General features: G+C 41.8%; 1 protein-coding gene across 1 annotated transcript; it reads right to left on the bottom strand.

The window, feature by feature from the left end:
• Positions 1-11,421: 11,421 nt before the first annotated feature.
• On the bottom strand, positions 11,422-12,415 carry LOC127338819 (protein neprosin-like). The gene is made up of 3 exons (XM_051364791.1): positions 12,371-12,415; positions 12,019-12,156; positions 11,422-11,790 (listed from the first exon to the last, which is right to left on the bottom strand). Exons 1-3 carry the CDS (start codon positions 12,413-12,415, stop codon positions 11,422-11,424), a joined length of 552 nt encoding a protein of 183 aa, XP_051220751.1.
• Positions 12,416-19,711: the final 7,296 nt, after the last annotated feature.

The following is a 19,711-nucleotide window of genomic DNA, read 5'->3' as shown; positions in this document are numbered from 1 at the left end:
AGCTCTTTTAGTTCATTCCTAGCTATGACCGTAACACGTTGCTATTTTCTACTTCATTGCTAACTTTAAGCGATTGAACATTTTGGTTTGCATTCCCTGCTCTGTAGATGTAGCCATCATAACTTCTATCTTGCTCAGTCGTTGTTACAAAAATTATAGGTATTATAGTAACATCCTGCTATTATTTAGTTCATGGCCAATTTTAAGTAATTGCACATGTTGGTTCGCATTCCCTGCTCTATAGCTTTTGGCATCGTAACTTCTATATTTGGTTTACATTCCCTTCTCTGTAGATCTAGCCATCATAACTTTATCTTGCTCAGTCGTTGTTACAAAAATTATGGCCTGCTACTATGTTGTTTGTGCCAATTTTTTACTCCATGAACATGTTGGCTTGCATTCCCTGTACTACAGGTGATGCCATTTTTTGTATCTAGTTCATTGTAAGCTAACAAAGTAAGGACTTAGTTTGGCATGCTATCACTCTGCTATCTAGCCTGTAGTACAAATAAACTTGTCATACTACTAGATAATAATTTTGCGTGCCATCTTGTTCTTCAAAAGCTGCATTATTGACTTGTTTCTCGACTTGGCATGACGCTCACATATGGAAAGCTGAACATATTGGTTTGCATTCCCTCTTATACAAGTTCACAGTGATCCCACTATATTCTGTATCTGGTCCATCCTAAGCTCCAGCATTAACTATCCTCTATGTGTTGCTCATTACAAGTTTATATCCCGAAACATCTTGATTTGCATCCCCTTCACTATAAGTTCAGGAGTATTATTTAGTTCACGGCCAAAATGAAGTAATTGCACTTGGCACATGTTGGTTCACATTCCCTCCTCTTTAGCTTTTGCCATCGTAACTTCTATTTTTGGTTTACATTCCCTGCTCTGTAGATGTAGCCATCATAACTTCATCTTGCTCAGTCGTTGTTACAAAATTTATAGCCTGCTACTATGTTGTTCATGCCAATTTTGTACTCCCTGAACATGTTGGTTTGCATGGGACTCGACAGTAGTAAGTCTACTGTTTCATTCTAACATGCTCTGTTATATTGGCTGTTGGTATGCGGCATGCACTCTTTGTTTGCTTATTGTGCGCATTACAATGATCTTGTTATAACGACGAAATGATGAGTTCCAAATTCTTTGGCAAACAATATTGTAGTGTCTTTGCCTTTCCATTGTTGCTGTCTTAACTTGTAATGTCTTTGTTTCGGATATAGGTGCTGCATGGACAACTTAAAAGATTGCCGGATCCCTTCATTGTATTGCTAGGTTTAATTACCATTCAATTTCTCTGGGTTCTGTAATATTTTTTCAATGCCTTGCAGCTGATGTAATATTTAGTTAGTTTTTATAGTTCTTTCGCGCATTTTTTCTTTGGTGCTTGTGGTAAGTGAGGCTATCCGACAGAAATCAATGCTGCGTAAATATTCTCAGTATCTAAATCACGAATTCCCATCCCTTAAACAGCCCAATTAAGCGAAATCACATATGTGCCGGCCCGCAAAATCCTAAAGCGCCTATTACGCCGGCATATAAACAGCAACTAAACGGGCTGGCCCACTTACTTATTGGGCCAGCCCACTTGATTTACTGTGGACCCCACAATTTTATTGGGCCGGCCCACTTGCTTTAAGGTGGACCCCACCCACTACTGGGCCGGCCCACTAACTAGTTGGGCCAGCCCAATTGCTTTTGTGGTGGCCCCCACATACTAAATGGGCCGGCCCTTTAAGACGAAAGTGGGACCCACCTGTGTTTTTGGCCCGGCCCACTATCTTGTTGGGCCGGCCCACTTGCTATATGGTGGACCCCACATACTAAATGGGCCGGCCCTTTAACTGGAAAGTGGGACCCACCTGTGTTTTTGGCCCGGCCCACTTGCTATATGGTGGACTGATGTCTACGCCCCCCTCCTTTTCCTGTAGACAGTGTTGGGCCTCCAAGAGCAGAGGTTTGTAGAACAGCAGAAAGTTTTCCCTTAAGTGGATCACCCAAGGTTTATCGAACTCAGGGAGGAAGAGGTCAAAGATATCCCTCTCATGCAACCCTGCAACCACAAAGCAAGAAGTCTCTTGTGTCCCCAACACACCTAATAGGTGCACTAGTTCGGCGAAGAGATAGTGAAATACAGGTGGTATGAATAAGTAGTAGCAACGGTGCCAGAAAATAGCTTGCTGGCGTGTAGTTGATGGTGGTAGTATTGCAGCAGTAGTAACACAGTAAAACAGTAAACAAGCAGTAGTAACGCAGCAGTATTTAGGAACAAGGCCTAGGGATTAGACTTTCACTAGTGGACACTCTCAACATTGATCACATAATAGAATAGATAAATGCATACTCTACACTCTTATTGGATGATGAACACATTGCGTAGGATTACACGAACCCTCAATGCCGGAGTTAACAAGCTCCACAATTCAATGTTCATATTTAAGTAACCTTAGAGTGTAAGATAGATCAATTCGACTAAACCAAGTACTAACGTAGCATGCACACTGTCACCTTCATGCTAAGAAAGGAGGAATAGATCACATCAATACTATCATAGCAATAGTTAACTTCGCAATCTACAAGAGATCATGATCATAGCATAAACCAAGTACTAACACGGATGCACACACTGTCACCATTACACCGTGTAGGAGGAATAAAACTACTTTAATAACATTGCTAGAGTAGCACATAGATAAATTGTGATACAAACACATTGCAATCATAAAGAGATATAAATAAGCACTTCACTATGCCATTCATAACAGTGAATAAGTATTCTGTGAAATATAGCCTAAGAGACCCACACGGTGCACACACTGTCACCTTTACACACGTGGGACAAGGAGTCTCCGGAGATCACATAAGTAAAATTCACTTGACTAGCATAACGACATCTAGATTACAAGCATCATCATATGAATCTCAATCATGTAAGGCAGCTCATGAGATTATTGTATTGAAGTACATAGGAGAGAGATGAACCACATAGCTACCGGTACAGCCCCGAGCCTCGATGGAGAACTACTCCCTCCTCATGGGAGCAGCAGCGGTGATGAAGATGGCGGTGGAGATGGCAGCGGTGTCGATGGAGAAGCCTTCCAGGGGCACTTCCCCGTTCCGGCGGAGTGCCGGAACAGAGACTCCTGTCCCCCAGATCTTGGCTTCGCGATGGCGGCGGCTCTGGAAGGTTTCTGTGGGTTTCGTCGAACGTATCAGGGTTTTCACGACGGAGGCTTTAAATAGGCGGAGAGGCGGCGTCAGAGGGTCGAAGGGGTGCCCACACCATAGGGTGGCGCGGGCCCCCCCTGGCCGCGCCGGCCTAGGGTTTGGTGGGCCTGTGCCCCCTCCCTGGTGGCTCTCGGGTGTTCTGGATGCTTCCGGGCAAAATAGGAACCTGGGCGTTGATTTCGTCCAATTCCGAGAATATTCAATTCCGAGAATATTTCGTTACTAGGATTTCTGAAACCAAAAACAGCAGAAAACAGGAACTGGCACTTCGGCATCTTGTTAATAGGTTAGTTCCAGAAAATGCACGAATATGACATAAAGTGTGCATAAAACATGTAGATAACATCAATAATGTGGCATGGAACATAAGAAATTATCGATACGTCGGAGACGTATCAGCATCCCCAAGCTTAGTTCTGCTCGTCCCGAGCAGGTAAAACGATAACAAAGATAATTTCTGGAGTGACATGCCATCATAACCTTGATCATACTATTTGTAAAGCATATGTAGTGAATGCAGCGATCAAAACAATGTATATGACATGAGTAAACAAGTGAATCATAAAGCAAAGACTTTTCATGAATAGTACTTCGAGACAAGCATCAATAAGTCTTGCATAAGAGTTAACTCATAAAGCAATAATTCATAGTAAAAGCATTGAAGCAACACAAAGGAAGATTAAGTTTCAGCGGTTGCTTTCAACTTATAACATGTATATCTCATGGATATTGTCAACATAGAGTAATATAATAAGTGCAATATGCAAGTATGTAGGAATCAATGCACAGTTCACACAAGTGTTTGCTTCTTGAGGTGGAGAGAAATAGGTGAACTGACTCAACATTAAAAGTAAAAGAATGGTCCTCCATAGAGGAAAAGCATCGATTGCTATATTTGTGCTAGAGCTTTGATTTTGAAAACATGAAACAATTTTGTCAACGGTAGTAATAAAGCATATGTATCATGTAAATTATATCTTACAAGTTGCAAGCCTCATGCATAGTATACTAATAGTGCCCGCACCTTGTCCTAATTAGCTTGGACTACCGGATCATCGCAATGCACATGTTTTAACCAAGTGTCACAATGGGGTACCTCTATGCCGCTTGTACAAAGGTCTAAGGAGAAAGCTCGCATTGGATTTCTCGCTATTGATTATTCTCAACTTAGACATCCATACCGGGACAACATAGACAACAGATAATGGACTCCTCTTTTATGCATAAGCATGTAACAACAATTAATAATTTTCTCATATGAGATTGAGGATGTATGTCCAAAACTGAAACTTCCACCATGGATCATGGCTTTAGTTAGCGGCCCAATATTCTTCTCTAACAATATGCATGCTTAACCATAAGGTGGTAGATCGCTCTTACTTCAGACAAGACGAACATGCATAGCAACTCACATGAAATTCAACAAAGTGTAGTTGGTGGCGTCCCCAGTGAACATGGTTATCGCACAACAAGCAACTTAATAAGAGATAAAGTGCATAATTACATATTCAATACCACAATAGTTTTTAAGCTATTTGTCCCATGAGCTATATATTGCAAAGGTGAATGATGGAATTTTAAAGGTAGCACTCAAGCAATTTACTTTGGAATGGCGGAAAATACCATGTAGTAGGTAGGTATGGTGGACACAAATGGCATAGTGGTTGGCTCAAGTATTTTGGATGCATGAGAAGTATTCCCTCTCGATACAAGGTTTAGGCTAGCAAGGCTTATTTGAAACAAACACAAGGATGAACCGGTGCAGCAAAACTCACATAAAAGACATATTGAAAACATTATAAGACTCTACACCGTCTTCCTTGTTGTTCAAACTCAATACTAGAAATTATCTAGACCTTAGAGGAACCAAATATGCAAACCAAATTTTAGCATGCTCTATGTATTTCTTCATTAATGGGTGCAAAGCATATGATGCAAGAGCTTAAACATGAGCACAACAATTGCCAAGTATCACATTACCCAAGACATTAATAGCAATTACTACATGTATCATTTTCCAATTCCAACCATATAACAATTTAACGAAGAAGAAACTTCGCCATGAATACTATGAGTAGAGCCTAAGGACATACTTGTCCATATGCTACAGCGGAGCGTGTCTCTCTCCCACACAAGCATGATGTAATCCAATTTTATTCAAACGCAAACAAAAATAAGAAACATACAGACGCTCCAAGCAAAGCACATAAGATGTGACCGAATAAAAATATAGTTTCAAGAGAAGGAACCTGATAATTTGTCGATGAAGAAGGGGATGCCTTGGGCATCCCCAAGCTTAGACGCTTGAGTCTTCTTAGAATATGCAGGGGTGAACCACCGGGGCATCCCCAAGCTTAGAGCTTTCACTCTTCTTGATCATAGTATATCATCCTCCTCTCTTGACCCTTGAAAACTTCCTTCACACCAAACTTCTCATAAACTTCATTAGAGGGGTTAGTACATAATCAAAAACTCACATGTTCAGAGGTGACACAATCATTCTTAACACTTCTGGACATTGCTCAAAGCTACTGGAAGGTAATGAAACAAAGAAATCCACCCAACTCAGCGAAAGAAGCAATGCGAAATAAAAGGCAGAATCTGTCAAAACAGAACAGTCCGTAAAGACGAATTTTTAATAAATACTTCCGTTGCTCAGATCAGAAAACTCAAAACTAATGAAAGTTGCGTACATATCTGAGGAACACGCACATAAATTGGCATATTTTTCTGATTTTCTACAGAGAAAACAGCCCAGAATCGTGACAGATAGAAATCTGTTTCTGCGCAGAAATCCAAATCTAGTATCAACCTTCGATTAGAGGCTTCACTTGGCACAACAAAACACAAAACTAAGATAAGGAGAGGTTGCTATAGTAGTAAACAACTTCCAAGACACAAATATAAAACAAAGTACTGTACCAAAATAACACATGGGTTATCTCCCAAGAAGTTCTTTCTTTATAGCCATTAAGATGGGCTCAGCAGTTTTAATGATGCACTCGCAAGAAATAGTATTTGAAGCAAAAGAGAGCATCAAGAGGCAAATACAAAACACATTTAAGTCTAACATGCTTCCTATGAAGAGGAATCTTGTAAATAAACAAGTTCATGAAGAGCAAAGTAACAAGCATAGGAAGATAAAACAAGTATAGCTTCAAAAATTTCAGCACATAGAGAGGTGTTTTAGTTACATGAAAATTTCTACAACCATATTTTCCTCTCTCATAATAACTTTCAGTAGCATCATGAGCAAACTCAACAATATAACTATCACATAAAGCATTCTTATCATGAGTCTCATGCATAAAATTATTACTCTCCACATAAGCATAATCAATTTTATTAGTAATAGTGGGAGCAAATTCAACAAAGTAGCTATCATTATTATTATCATCATCAAATATAGGAGGCATATTGTAATCATAATCAAATTCATCCTCCATAACAGGTGGTACCAAAAGACTACTATCATTATAATCATCATAAATAGGAGGCAAAGTATCATCAAAGTAAATTTCCTCCTCAATGCTTGGGGGACTAAAAAGATCATGAAAACCAGCTTCCCCAAGCTTAGAACTTTCTATATCATTATCAACAATGGTGTTCAAAGCGTTCATACTAATATTACTACCAGCATGCAAATAAGATTCCATAGGTTTTTTAATTTTCGCATCAAACAATCCATGTTTTAAATCAGGAAATAGCATAAGAAGCTCATTTTTGTCCATTATGCCAAACTAGTGTAAACAAGAAACAAAAAGATGCAACTGCAGGATCTAAAGGAAATAGCTTTGAGTACTTACGGCGCCGGAAAATAGCTTGGTATCCGAGGTCCGGAGTGTGAGTACCTTTTACCTTTCCTCCCCGGCAACGGCGCCAGAAAATAGCTTGATGTCTACGCCCCCCTCCTTTTCACAGAGACGGTGTTGGGCCTCCAAGAGCAGAGGTTTGTAGAACAGCAGCAAGTTTTCCCTTAAGTGGATCACCCAAGGTTTATCGAACTCAGGGAGGAAGAGGTCAAAGATATCCCTCTCATGCAACCCTGCAACCACAAAGCAAGAAGTCTCTTGTGTCCCCAACACACCTAATAGGTGCACTAGTTCGGCGAAGAGATAGTGAAATACAGGTGGTATGAATAAGTAGTAGCAACGGTGCCAGAAAATAGCTTCTTTGGCGTGTAGTTGATGGTGGTAGTATTGCGGCAGTAGTAACACGGTAAAACGATAAACAAGCGTAGTAACGCAGCGGTATTTAGGAACAAGGCCTAGGGATTAGACTTTCACTAGTGGACACTCTCAACATTGATCACATAACAGAATAGATAAATGCATACTCTACACTCTTGTTGGATGATGAACACATTGCGTAGGATTACACGAACCCTCAATGCCGGAGTTAACAAGCTCCACAATTCAATGTTCATATTTAAGTAACCTTAGAGTGTAAGATAGATCAATTCGACTAAACCAAGTACTAACGTAGCATGCACACTGTCACCTTCATGCTAAGAAAGGAGGAATAGATCACATCAATACTATCATAGCAATAGTTAACTTCGCAATCTACAAGAGATCATGATCATAGCATAAACCAAGTACTAACACGGATGCACACACTGTCACCATTACACCGTGTAGGAGGAATAAAACTACTTTAATAACATTGCTAGAGTAGCACATAGATAAATTGTGATACAAACACATTGCAATCATAAAGAGATATAAATAAGCACTTCACTATGCCATTCATAACAGTGAATAAGTATTCTGTGAAATATAGCCTAAGAGACCCATACGGTGCACACACTGTCACCTTTACACACGTGGGACAAGGAGTCTCCGGAGATCACATAAGTAAAATTCACTTGACTAGCATAACGACATCTAGATTACAAGCATCATCATATGAATCTCAATCATGTAAGGCAGCTCATGAGATTATTATATTGAAGTACATAGGAGAGAGATGAACCACATAGCTACCGGTACAGCCCCGAGCCTCGATGGAGAACTACTCCCTCCTCATGGGAGCAGCAGCGGTGATGAAGATGGCGGTGGAGATGGCAGCGGTGTCGATGGAGAAGCCTTCCAGGGGCACTTCCCCGTTCGGCGGAGTGCCGAACAGAGACTCTGTCCCCGCATCTTGGCTTCGCGATGGCGGCGGCTCTGGAAGGTTTCTGTGGGTTTCGTCGAACGTATCAGGGTTTTCGCGACGGAGGCTTTAAATAGGCGGAGAGGCGGCGTCAGAGGGTCGAAGGGGTGCCCACACCATAGGGTGGCGCGGGCCCCCCTGGCCGCGCCGGCCTAGGGTTTGGTGGGCCTATGCCCCCTCCATGGTGGCTCTCGGGTGTTCTGGATGCTTCCGGGCAAAATAGGAACCTGGGCGTTGATTTCGTCCAATTCCGAGAATATTTCGTTACTAGGATTTCTGAAACCAAAAACAGAAAACGAGGCGGCACTTCGGCATCTTGTTAATAGGTTAGTTCCAGAAAATGCACGAATATGACATAAAGTGTGCATAAAACATGTAGATAACATCAATAATGTGGCATGGAACATAAGAAATTATCGATACGTCGGAGACGTATCATGGACCCCACATACTAAATGGGCCGGCCCTTTAACAGGAAAGTGGGACCCACCAGTGTTTTGGCCCGGCCCACTATCTTGTTGGGCCGGCCCACTTGCTATATGGTGGACCCCACATACTAAATGGGCCAGCCCTTTAACTGGAAAGTGGGACCCACCTGTGTTTTTGGCCCGGCCCACTATCTTGTTGGGCCGGCCCACTTGCTATATGGTGGACCCCACATACTAAATGGGCTGGCCCTTTAACAGGAAAGTGGGACCCACCGGTGCTTTTGGCCCGGCCCACGGCTTGTTGGGCCAGCCCATTTGATCAAATGTGGACCCCACGTACTAAATGGGCCGGCCCGATAGCAGGAAAGTGGGACCCACATGCTAATTGGGCCGGCCCAATAACTTCTTGGGCCGGCCCAGTTGCTTTAATGTGGACCCCACTTTGTAAATGGGCCGGCCCGATACCAGGAAAGTGGGTCCCACATGTCTTGTGGGCCGGCCCTTTTGCCTGTTGACCGGTCAAACGAGTGCATTAGGCCCGGCCCACATACTTAGTGGGCCGGCCCATTAAAGTTTTGACCAGTCAACCTTAGAGGTTAGGCCCGGCCCACGTAACTAATGGACCAGCCCAGCTATATAGTTGACCGGTCAAACTAAGTCAGCTGGCCGACGCAAACTTAATGGGCGGCCCGCTTAAGACGTGGCAGGCCTCGTGTGGGCCTACCATCTACCACGGGGTTTCAGCCGGTTAACGCCGTTAATCGCGATTAATGGCGTCGCCACGTGTCGGTTGCATGACGTCAGCAGTCAACGGGCTCCCGGAAACACTTGGGCAACGGTCCGATTTTCCGTGGCGGAAGGGCGCCCAAGCGCGACGGACCGAAAAAATCGTCGTAGGACTTTGCCTGACGCAGTTTCCACAACAGAACCCATATCGTCGGGTTAGGCCCATAGGCGACGAAAAATACCCCTTAGCGGACGATTTTGAGATGTTGTCTATCAGAACTTTTCTTGTAGTGGAAGGTCTTATTTCTCCAGAAGAAGGTGCCAGCCAAAAGTAGGGGCTGAGGAGGGCCGCCATGGGCCCCCCATAGGCCGGCGTGGGCTCTACCCTGGCCGCGCCGCCTTGTGGGGAGGGGGCCCACAGCCCCCCTCGGCTGCCTCTCTTTCGCGTACTTCATCTACCCGAAAACCTAAGGTACTGGGAATAATCGCGAGGAGAAACAGCCGCCTCTGCGGGGCGGAAAACACCAAAGAGAAAAGAGCTCTCCGGCAGGCTGAAATCCGCCGGGGGAATTCCCTCCCGGAGGGGGAAATCGTCGCCATCATCACTGCCATCGAGCTGGACTTCATTGGGATCATCATCACCATCATCTCCACCACCGTCACCGTCATCTCCACCGCTGCACCTCGTCACCGCTGTAACATCTAGGGTTGAATCTTGATTATTTCATAGGGGAAACTCTCCCGGTATTGATTACTCCTTGTTATTGATGCTATTGAGTGAAACCATTGAACCTAGGTTTATGTTCAGATTGTTATTCATCATCATATCACCTCTGATCATGTTCCATATGATGTCTCGTGAGTAGTTCGTTTAGTTCTTCAGGACATGGGTGAAGTCTAAATGTTAGTAGTGAACTATGTTGAGTAATATTCAATGGTTTAATATTTAAGTTGTGGTGTTATTCTTCTAGTGGTGTCATGTGAACGTCGACTACATGATACTTCACCTTTATGGGCCTAGGGGAATACATCTTGTATTCGTTTGCTAATCGCGGGGTTGTCGGAGTGACAGCAACCTGAACCCCCGTTGGTATATCGATGCAGGAGGGATAGCAGGATCTCAAAGTTTAAGGCTGTGGTTAGATTTATCTTAATTACTTTCTTGTATTTGCGGATGCTTGCAAGGGGTATAATCACAAGTATGTATTAGTCCTAGGAAGGGCGGTGCATTAGCATAGGTTCACCCACACAACACTTATCAAAACAATGAATATTAATCAACTATATGAAGCGAAAGCACTAGACTAAATTCCCGTGTGTCCTCAAGAACGTTTGGTCATCATAAGTAAACAAACCGGCTTGTCCTTTGTGCTAAAAAGGATTGGGCCACTCGCTGCAATTATTACTCTCGCATTTTACTTACTTGTACTTTATTTATCTGCTACATCACAACCCCCTGAATACTTGTCTGTGAGCATTTACAGTGAATCCTTCATCGAAACTGCTTGTCAACACCTTCTGCTCCTTGTTGGGTTCGACACTCTTATTTATCGAAAGTACTACGATACACCCCTTATACTTGTGGGTCATCATGGACGAAACCTGCTTTATATGTGCGATCGGTCTTGTCGATGGATGCTTGGCCTCACTGCACTTGTTTTACAGGACAAGAGCACACAAGTTAGAAATTTCTAGCAATCGATCCTTCACGTGGAAGTTAAATGATAAGTTCACCTCTATCTGAGTATATAGGGTTATGACCCATTTGATTTTATGTATTGATAATGTATTTGTTTTCTTTGTATAAATGGCTCCGGTCAAAATTAAGCACTAGTCTTTATTCTACCATTCATATCTCATAAACCATATAAAATTACTCAGTACAACCTCCAGGTCCTCTATAAGAGAACATATCATTAATAAATGGGCTTAAGCCGTAGCATTTATCGTGAGATATGTAAGCACAAAGGCCCTTGTGACCTGGGGCAGGTTCGGAGTAGCCTTGGCCATAAGAGTTCACGGATTTGACGTCCCGAACAAATGCTGATGTTTCTCCAGGCCATTGCCCATTGCTCATTGCAGGACTAGCATCCCCAGCAGATGATCGAGTGAAACCACCCCATGTTATGAGGTTGGCATGGTCCGCCATCTTGTTAAAAAGACTTTTGGGCCAATATCCCACAGGACTAAGGTTTTGGATATCATAGCCGAAGTGCAGCCACCAGTGACCAACATGTTTACTCTGCATTAATAGAATTAGACATAATTTAGATAGTAGGAAATACTTGTCTATATTTAGTAATCAAACGATGATAACTCTCATCCGAAAAATGTTATGAATTTATACATCACAAATTATACAGAGAAGTGATCTATGAAGAAAAGGTAGACCTTAGACAAGAGTCATCAAGAAAAGGTCCATATCTAGAATATAAGGTTCGGTGTGTAATTAAATGTTTTAAGTACTTACCTTAAATATCTTGATCGTGACCTTTGTTTGTCCACCAGTTGCCTCTATAGTTCCTCCTGGAGTAATAGGAGCATAATTTACCGGCACAAAGCCCTTACATAACAAGTTATTGCATCCAGTTGATTTAAACCCATCAGCCTGTTATATACAACATAAATATGACAAAACGCATGATAACATGACTTTTTTACGAAGCCATACATGTGGTAAACCACTTACCGTCCATTCTATAAAGAAATGTGTTTTGTTATCACCATATCTAAATGGGTTTACACTAGTAGAAAAATGGGCATCCGTCTAAGCCTTTAGTATCGGTTCCCTTACGAACCGGTACTAAAGGGGGCATTAGTACCGGTTCCTCTACCCAGACGGGCGAGGAACATCTATACCGGTTCATTGAGGGCCTTTTATACCGGTTCGTGTTACGAACCGGTATGAAAGGGTTTCAGCACAGTTTTCAGGTGGAGGTGGGCCAGGGCTGGACCTTTAGTACCGGTTCATCTAAGGAACCGGTACAAAAGGGTCCCTGCCCTATTTCTTCAGCGCGCCCGACCTCCTGCATCTCTCATTTTCCATTCTCCTTCTCTCTCTCACACATTTCTAAAAAAATTGCACCTCTCACACTCCAACAAATTTTCATTTTTTCTCCACCATTTTAACAAGATTAACGACCTCCATCTATCCAAGGGTTAGTAATATCATCCTTTCTTCCGGCGTTCCTAGTTTAGCTCATTTCTTTGGTAGTTTTAACTCGTACTATTTTTCTAGTGCTAGCAAGGTGTTTGATGAAATGCCTAAGTTAGCGATTTTATTTTTTTATATGCAATTTGAGCTCAAATTATAGTATGTTTTGTAGGTTTTAGTATCATCCCCGTCCTCACCGCCGTCGATCTCCAGCGTCGTCCCCTAGCCGGCACCGTACCACCTCGGTGAGCCTCTTCTTTTTTATTAAAAAAAATTAGTTTTATGTGATGAACTTGAATATTAATTAAGTTGGTCACTCATATATCCATGATGTTGTGTAATTAATGATTTTTGATATACATATATATGCAGATGAGTCGACAATGGATGTACGGTGATCAGTGCCATCCCGACTTCATTAATGGCATACATTATTTTCTCAACATGACTGAGGCAAATAGGGTGTCGAATGGTTTCATCTATTGTCCATGTGCGTAGTTCCTGTAAGAATATGAAGGATTACTCTACCTCAAAGACCATTCACGTCCACCTGCTGGAGAACGGTTTCATGCCCAACTATAATTGCTGGACCAAGCACGGAGAAAGAGGGGTTATATTGGAAGACAACGAAGAAGAAGAAGAGGATAGTGACAACTATCCTATACTCACTAAAGACGGTGAAAGTAGAATGGGGGAAGACCAAGCTGAAGAAGAGCCCATTTTGATGAGCCGATTTTTGATGACCCGGATGACAATTTGGGTCGAGCCATTCTTGATGCGAAGATAAACTGCATAAGTAAAAAAGGAGAGGTTGAAGTTGGAGAAAATGTTAGAGGATCACAACAAACTGTTGTAACCGAATTGCGAGAATGGCCAGAAAAAGCTGGGTACCACGCTGGAATTGCTGCAATAGAAGGCAGAGAATGGTACTTGTGACAAGAGATTTGAAAAGTTGCTGAAAATAATAAAGAAGATGCTTCCAGGGGAGAACGTATTGCCCTCTAGTACGTACGAAGCAAAGAAGGTTGTCTGCCCTCTAGGATTAGAGGTGCAGAAGATACATGCATGCATCAATGACTGCATCCTCTACCGCAAGGAGTACGAGATTTTGAATGCATGCCTGGTATGTAGTGTATTGAGGTATAAGATCAGGCGAGATGACCCTGGCGATGTTGATGGTGAGTCCAACCCCAGGAAGAGAGTTCCTGCGAAGGTGATGTGGTATGCTCCTATAATACCACGGTTGAAACGTTTGTTCCAAAACAAAGAGCATGTCAAGTTGTTGCGATGGCACAAAGAGGACAGTAAGAAAGATGTGATGCTGAGACACCCCGCTGACGGGTCGCAATGGAGAAAAATCGACAGAGAGTTCAAGTCATTTTCAAATGACGCAAGGAACTTAAGATTTGGTCTAAGTACAGATGGCTTTAATCCTTTCGGGGAGCAGAGCTCCAGTCATAGCACCTGGCTAGTGACTCTATGTATCTATAACCTTCCTCCTTGGTTGTGCATGAAGCGGAAGTTCATTATGATACCAGTGCTCATCCCAGGCTCGAAGCAACCCGACAATGACATTGATGTGTACCTGAGGCCATTGGTTGAAGAACTTTTAGAGTTGTGGCATGAAGAAGGTGTACCTGTGTGGGATGAGCACGAACAAAAGGAATTTAACCTACGAGCGTTGTTGTTTGTAACTGATACGTCTCCGACGTATCGATAATTTCTTATGTTCCATGCCACATTATTGATGTTATCTACATGTTTTATGCACACTTTATGTCATATTCGTGCATTTTCTGGAACTAACCTATTAACAAGATGCCGAAGTGCCAGTTGTTGTTTTCTGCTGTTTTTGGTTTCAGAAATCCTAGTAAGGAAATATTCTCGCAATTGGACGAAATCAAAGCCCAGGGGCCTATTTTCTCACGAAGCTTCCAGAAGTCCGAAGGAGAGACGAAGAGGGGCCACGGAGGGGCCACACTATAGGGCGGCGCGGCCCCCCCCCTTGGCCGCGCCGGCCTGTAGTGTGGGGCCCCCGTGCCGCCTCTTGACCTGCCCTTCCGCCTATAAAAAGTCTCCGTGACGAAACCCCCAGTACCGAGAACGACGAAACGGAAAACCTTCCAGAGACGCCGCCGCCGCCGATCCCATCTCGGGGGATCCAGGAGATCGCCTCCGGCACCCTGCCGGAGAGGGGAATCATCTCCCGGAGGACTCTACGCCGCCATGGTCGCCTCCGGTGTGATGTGTGAGTAGTCTACCCCTGGACTATGGGTCCATAGCAGTAGCTAGATGGTTGTCTTCTCCCCATTGTGCTATCATTGTCGGATCTTGTGAGCTGCCTAACATGATCAAGATCATCTATCTGTAATTCTATATGTTGCGTTTGTTGGGATCCGATGAATAGAGAATACTTGTTATGTTGATTATCAAAGTTATGCTTATGTGTTGTTTATGATCTTGCATGCTCTCCGTTACTAGTAGATGCTCTGGCCAAGTAGATGCTTGTAACTCCAAGAGGGAGTACTTATGCTCGATAGTGGGTTCATGCCTGCATTGACACACAGGACGATGTGAGAAAGTTCTAAGGTTGTGTTGTGCTGTTGCCACTAGGGATAAAACATTAGTGCTATGTTCAAGGATGTAGTCACTAGTTACATTACGCACCATACTTAATGCAATTGTCTGTTGTTTGCAACTTAATACTGGAGGGGGTTCGGATGATAACTCAAGGTGGACTTTTTAGGCATAGATGCGGTTGGATGACGGTCTATGTACTTTGTCGTAATGCCCAATTAAATCTCACTATACTCATCATGATATGTATGTGCATGGTCATGCTCTCTTTATTTGTCAATTGCCCAACTGTAATTTGTTCACCCAACATGTTGTTCGTCTTATGAGAGAGACACCTCTAGTGAACTGTGGACCCCGGTCCAATTCTCTTTACTGAAATACAATCTACTGCAATACTTGTTCTACTGTTTTCTGCAAACAATCATCTTCCACACAATACGGTTAATCCTTTGTTACAGCAAGCCGGTGAGATTGACAACCTCACTGTTTCGTTGGGGCAGAGTACTTTGGTTGTGTTGTGCAGGTTCCACGTTGGCGCCGGAATCACTGGTGTTGCGCCGCACTACATCCCGCCGCCATCAACCTTCAACGTGCTTCTTGGCTCCTCCTGGTTCGATAAACCTTGGTTTCTTTCTGAGGGAAAACTTGCTGCTGTGCGCATCATACCTTCCTCTTGGGGTTGCCCAACGAACGTGTGAAATACACGCCATCAAGCTCTTTTTCTGGCGCCGTTGCCGGGGAGATCAAGACACGCTGCAAGGGGAGTCTCCACTTCTCAATCTCTTTACTTTGTTTTTGTCTTGCTTAGTTTTATTTACTACTTTGTTTGCTGCACTAAATCAAAATACAAAAAAAATTAGTTGCTAGTTTTACTTTATTTGCTATCTTGTTTGCTATATCTAAAACACAAAAAAATTAGTTTACTTGCATTTACTTTATCTAGTTTGCTTTATTTACTGTTGCTAAAATGGCCAACGCTGAAAACACTAAGTTGTGTGACTTCACAACCACAAATAATAATGATTTCTTATGCACACCTATTGCTCCACCTGCTACTACAGCAGAATTCTTTGAAATTAAACCTGCTTTACTGAATCTTGTTATGCGAGAGCAATTTTCTGGTGTTAGTTCTGATGATGCTACTGCCCATCTTAATAATTTTGTTGAACTATGTGAAATGCAAAAATATAAAGATGTAGATGGTGATATTATTAAATTAAAATTGTTCCCTTTCTCATTAAGAGGAAGAGCTAAAGATTGGTTGCTATCTCTGCCTAAGAATAGTATTGATTCATGGACTAAATGCAAGGATGCTTTTATTGGTAGATATTATCCCCCTGCTAAAATTATATCTTTGAGGAGTAGCATAATGAATTTTAAACAATTAGATACTGAACATGTTGCTCAAGCTTGGGAAAGAATGAAATCTCTGGTTAAAAATTGCCCAATCCATGGACTGACTACTTGGATGATCATCCAAACCTTCTATGCAGGACTAAATTTTTCTTCACGGAATTTATTGGATTCAGCTGCTGGAGGTACCTTTATGTCCATCACTCTTGGTGAAGCAACAAAGCTTCTTGATAATATGATGATCAATTACTCTGAATGGCAAACGGAAAGAGCTCCACAAGGTAAGAAGGTAAATTCTGTCGAAGAAACCTCTTCCTTGAGTGATAAGATTGATGCTATTATGTCTATGCTTGTGAATGATAGGACTAATATTGATCCTAATAATGTTCCGTTAGCTTCATTGGTTGCACAAGAAGAACATGTTGATGTAAACTTCATTAAAAATAATAACTTCAACAACAATGCTTACCGGAACAATTCTAGTAACAACTATAGGCCATATCCTTATAATAATGGCAATGGCTATGGTAATTCTTATGGGAATTCTTACAACAATAATAGGAGTTCACCCCCTGGACTTGAAGCCATGCTTAAAGAATTTATTAGTACACAAACTGCTTTTAACAAATCTGTTGAAGAAAAGCTTGGGAAAATTGATATACTTGCTTCTAAAGTCGATAGTCTTGTCACGATGTTGATCTTTTGAAATCAAAAGTTTTGCCTAATGAGAATCATCATAATAAAATTACTACTACAGCAAATGCCATTCAAGTTTGAATTAATGAGAATATAAGATTAATGGCTGAACTGCGTGCTAGGTGGGATAGAGAAGAAAATGAAAAACTAGCTAAAGAAAAGAATATAGCTAAAGTTTGGACTATTACCACCACTAGTAATGCTAATGCTACACATGTTGCTGCACCTCCTACTCATACTAATAAAAGAATTGGTGTTAGCAATGTTTCCACTTCTAATGCAAAGCGCGAAAAACTGCACTGAAAGCGCTAAAACTGCTGAAACTGCCTGTGATAAAGCTGCTGAAATTTTTTCCAACATTGGGGATGATGATCCCATTGCTTTAGATTATAATGGTTTGAATTTTGATGATTGCCACATCTCTGAAGTTATAAAGTTCTTGCAAAAACTTGCTAAAAGTCCTAATGCTAGTGCTATAAATTTGGCTTTCACGCAACATATTACAAATGCTCTCATAAAAGCTAGAGAAGAGAAACTAGAGCGTGAAACCTCTATTCCTAAAAAGCTAGAGGATGGTTGGGAGCCCATCATTAAGATGAAGGTTAAAGATTTTGATTGTAATGCTTTATGTGATCTTGGTGCAAGTATTTCTGTTATGCCTAAGAAAATTTATAATATGCTTGACTTGCCACCGCTGAAAAATTGTTATTTGGATGTTAATCTTGCTGATCATTCTACAAAGAAACCTTTGGGTAAAGTTGATAATGTTCGCATTACCGTTAACAATAACCTTGTTCCCGTTGATTTTGTTGTCTTGGATATTGAATGCAATGCATCTTGTCCCATTATATTGGGAAGACCTTTTCTTCGAACTGTTGGTGCTATTATTGATATGAAGGAAGGTAATATAAAATATCAATTTCCTCTCAAGAAAGGTATGGAACACTTCCCTAGAAAGAGAACGAAGGTACCTTTTGATTCTATTATGAGAACAAATTATGATGTTGACACTTCGTCTCTTGATAATACTTGATACACACTTTCTGCGCCTAGCTGAAAGGCGTTAAAGAAAAGCGCTTATGGGAGACAACCCATGTTTTTACCTACAGTACTTTGTTTTTATTTTGTGTCTTGGAAGTTGTTTATTACTGTAGCAACCTCTCCTTATCTTAGTTTTGTGTTTTGTTGTGCCAAGTTAAGCCGTTGATAGAAAAGTAAGTACTAGATTTGGATTACTGCACAGTTCCAGATTTCTTTGCTGTCACGAATCTGGGTCCACCTCCCTGTAGGTATCTCAGAAAATTAAGCCAATTTACGTGCATGATCCTCAGATATGTACGCAACTTTCATTCAATTTGAGAATTTTCATTTGAGCAAGTCTGGTGCCATTTTAAAATTCGTCAATACGAACTGTTCTGTTTTGACAGATTCTGCCTTTTATTTCGCATTGCCTCTTTCGCTATGTTGGATTAATTTCTTTGATCCATTAATGTCCAGTAGCATTATGCAATGTCCAGAAGTGTTAAGAATGATTGTGTCACCTCTGAATATGTCAATTTATATTGTGCACTAACCCTCTAATGAGTTGTTTCGAGTTTGGTGTGGAGGAAGTTTTCAAGGATCAAGAGAGGAGTATGATGCAACATGATCAAGGAGAGTGAAAGCTCTAAGCTTGGGGATGCACCCGGTGGTTCACCCCTGCATATATCAAGAAGACTCAAGCGTCTAAGCTTGGGGATGCCCAAGGCATCCCCTTCTTCATCGACAACATTATCAGGTTCCTCCCCTGAAACTATATTTTTATTCCATCACATCTTATGTGCTTTTTCTTGGAGCGTCGGTTTGTTTTTGTTTTTTGTTTTATTTGAATAAAATGGATCCTAGCATTCACTTTATGGGAGAGAGACACGCTCCGCTGTAGCATATGGACAAGTATGTCCTTGGTTTCTACTCATAGTATTCATGGCGAAGTTTCTCCTTCGTTAAATTGTTATATGGTTGGAATTGGAAAATGATACATGTAGTAATTGCTATAAATGTCTTGGGTAATGTGATACTTGGCAATTGTTGTGCTCATGATTAAGCTCTTGCATCATATGCTTTGCACCCATTAATGAAGAAATACATAGAGCATGCTAAAATTTGGTTTGCATATTTGGTTTCTCTAAGGTCTAGATAATTTCTAGTATTGAGTTTGAACAACAAGGAAGACGGTGTAGAGTCTTATAATGTTTTCAATATGTCTTTTATGTGAGTTTTGCTGCACCGGTTCATCCTTGTGTTTGTTTCAAATAAGCCTTGCTAGCCTAAACCTTGTATCGAGAGGGAATACTTCTCATGCATCCAAAATACTTGAGCCAACCACTATGCCATTTGTGTCCAC

This window comes from Lolium perenne, chromosome 1 (assembly GCF_019359855.2).
Source record: "Lolium perenne isolate Kyuss_39 chromosome 1, Kyuss_2.0, whole genome shotgun sequence".
NCBI classification, from domain to species: domain Eukaryota; kingdom Viridiplantae; phylum Streptophyta; class Magnoliopsida; order Poales; family Poaceae; genus Lolium; species Lolium perenne.
Note: the sequence above shows the minus strand (reverse complement) of the source record. Positions and strands in the feature narration are given on the sequence as shown.

Excerpts from the sequence above, each read along its gene's own strand:
- LOC127338819 (XM_051364791.1), bottom strand. The coding sequence starts at position 12,415 with ATGAACCGGTATAGATGTTCCTCGCCCGTCTGGGTAGAGGAACCG. Across the intron at positions 12,157-12,370 it reads CCGTCTGGGTAGAGGAACCG|GCTGATGGGTTTAAATCAAC; the intron begins GTACTAATGCCC and ends TGTATATAACAG. Across the intron at positions 11,791-12,018 it reads TCACGATCAAGATATTTAAG|AGTAAACATGTTGGTCACTG; the intron begins GTAAGTACTTAA and ends CTATTAATGCAG.